The sequence below is a fragment of the Polistes canadensis genome, unplaced genomic scaffold (genome assembly GCF_001313835.1).
Source record: "Polistes canadensis isolate GaletaPanama2010 unplaced genomic scaffold, ASM131383v1 scaffold_360, whole genome shotgun sequence".
NCBI lineage: Eukaryota > Metazoa > Arthropoda > Insecta > Hymenoptera > Vespidae > Polistes > Polistes canadensis.
Window position 1 is genome coordinate 309 of NW_014569907.1, and position 2,790 is coordinate 3,098.

The 2,790-nt window shown below is 35.2% G+C and overlaps 1 protein-coding gene across 1 annotated transcript in view; it reads right to left on the minus strand.

The window, feature by feature from the left end:
- Positions 1-1,525: 1,525 nt before the first annotated feature.
- The window catches only part of LOC106791960 (myosin heavy chain, muscle-like), a 3,746-nt gene continuing 2,481 nt past the window's right edge, over positions 1,526-2,790 (minus strand). Inside the window, exons 2-3 of the mRNA XM_014758019.1 lie at positions 2,176-2,594; positions 1,526-1,667 (exon numbers count right to left, since the gene is read on the minus strand). Of these exons, the coding sequence (XP_014613505.1) occupies positions 1,541-1,667; positions 2,176-2,594 (546 nt within the window). The 3' untranslated portion in view covers positions 1,526-1,540. The remainder of the gene's footprint in view (positions 1,668-2,175; positions 2,595-2,790) is intronic.

A 2,790-nucleotide genomic window follows, 5' to 3' on the forward strand; every position in this document is an offset into this window, starting at 1 on the left:
AGAAAACAAAAAATAATAATAATCGTTGTTGCCTTCGCGTTTCTAGTTTTCTCTTTTGTTTTTTCTTTTTTTTTATGTTAAGCACCACGACTCCTCCTCTATAGCAATTATTTGTCGTTTGGAAAAATTTTCATGAAAATCCACAAGTTCCTTGGATTAATTTCTCATTTATACAGGGATAAACGTGCCTTGGTATGTCCAAGACGGTATTGGTCAGGATCAAGTGCAGTACTTTCCAAAATTGCAGCAGCGGCCTTCTTTGGATCTCCAGCGACTTTATCAACAGCTGCAGGTGCCAGAATCTTGTACCTAAAGGGTTTGTGTTCGGGGTTCACCAAGTATCGGTGTGGGGGCGGCGGGGGGACAAAGAACAAACAGGTGTATGGAACAATTAATACAAGGGTATAACACAACTTTTTTTCTAAACAAACAAAAAATAGTAACAAATCCTGTTTAGTTTTTCTTATCCGCATCTGTGATCTGGTCTGATGTGATCTGATTCCTTTTTCCCCATTTAAATGGTGGCCCTAATTTGTCCCATCATCGAAAAACACGATGATGATAATAATAAAAGGGTCACACTAGAATATCAAAAACCTATGGATCTATATCAACTGGGGGTGGCAAAGGGTGGCCAAACTTACTAAATAATCTACAAGTAATTGTCTTATGGTGTATGTATGTGTGTTGGTATTTTTTGTTTCTTTATTTCTTTTTGTTTGCTTTCGTAATTACTATCAAACGGGGTCAAAACTATGAAACATCTACGATCATTCAAATATTGGATTTGAAACAAAATTATTCTCAACGAATAAATGAATGGGCGGAGGGGGGGGGGGTTGATAAAACATAAACATACATTTGTTGTCACACAATAATTACAAATCTACTTTTTGGTTTTTATAAAACTGGTTGGAGGGTGGGGGGGGGGCTTACGGAGTATTCATCAAACGAATTTCTTTTGCAATTCAAACTACTACGATGGGTGGGGGGGGGACAGGGGTTGGGGGAGCCCTTTCAATCGATCGTTTTCGAAGTTTTGGTTTTTCTTGTGTTTTTTTTTTTGGGCTACACGAAAATTATTATTCCAAGTTTAAAAAATTGAACGACAATTGTATCGTTTACATCCCGTTTTGTTTTGTTTTTTTTTTTGTTTTTTTATTAAACGTAGGATGAGAAAAAAAAAAAAAAAGAAACAATTAATCTAATCGTTTATTACAATCCGATCGGGAATTGTTAATTTTAATATGGATCGTTTGATTTCTCTCTGTCTCAAGAAAATAATAATAATAAATAAATAAATAATTTATAAATATTAGAAATTTAATTAATTTATAATTTAGAAAAATGATCTACTCGATTATCTTGAAATATAGAATTTTTATCAATAGAATCCAAGAAAAACATTTTGGAATAATATATTTATGTGCAATCTGTGTGTGTGTGTAATTATTTCAGGGTAAATGGGCTCTGGGGTAGGTGGGGGGGCCTAAAGGGGGCCAAAAAGGGTCAATTTGTTTTTTACTTTGTTTTGTTTTATTCAACTAGCCTTTGTATGACCAATCCTATAGCTTTCTGGATCTAGACCAACTTCTTCAAGACATTTAGCAGCTGCAACCTTTGGTTCCTTTTGGGCTGCCATAGTAGCCGGTGCTAAGATCATGTAACTGTTCGACCACAGGATTAAACATTTTTTTTTTTTTATTCGTGTAATTACTTTCCCGTCAACGCGAATAATTGTTTTATTATTTATATAAGAAAAAGAATTAAAAAAAAAAAAACAAACAAACAACAAACCAGCCAATTATCCCTAAAACTTTTAAATGGTACATTGAAATGCTAAAACATTTCTTTAGGGGGTCAAGGGGGGGGGGAGAATCTGTGATCCCCACGGCCGGGGGCCTGAGAATCGTAATTAAAATCCTACACGTTCGTACATTTTTTTTATATTATATTATATAATAATATGATGTTTAAAAAAAAAAAGATACCAAGTTGAATTATTTCAAATTAGGAAAACGAATTGGTGTTATTTATCTTGCACTCCCCAACCCTCCCACTCCTTTCTTCTTATCATTGGTATCTTTTTTTTTTTGTGGGGTTTGAAAATTTGCTATTGGGATAGAAAAAAAAGAAAAAATAAAGAAAAAGAAGTTAAGAAAATGGAATTCTTACCGCAATTTGAAATCAGGATAGACCATTCTGTTGGGGAATCCTTTACGACAGATACGAATGCCTTCAAGTACACCGTTACAAGTCAATTGATGCATGACCAAGTGTGAATCGATGACACCCGGTTGTTTCAATTCGTTAGGAATGATACAACGGACGAAATGGGGTTGCGTTGCTTTCAAGGTGGTCATCAGGTTGTTCAATTGTTCCTTGTAGGACGAGGATACGGTTGAGAAACCACCACCCTTCTTACCGCGTCCACCTTTGCCACCACCACCGCCACCGGCATCACCGGATTGTCCTGGATGATCGGCAAAGATTTCAACCAGCAATTTGTTTGCTGATTTTTTGAATTGATCTACCACAGTGTCGTTCAAGGGATCCTTGTTCTTTTCTAACCAACCGGTGATATTGTAAGGTACCTAAAACATACACGTATATACGTGTATTCGTTTATATATATATATGTATATGTGCTATCTCGTGAAAGATCGAAATTTGATAATGTCGAGATTCACCAGGGTGAATGTCAACATATACCAACATACCTCGGGTGAAAGACCGAATATATTTTCGGGTTTCATTTATTTATAATATTATAATAAAAATATATATGTG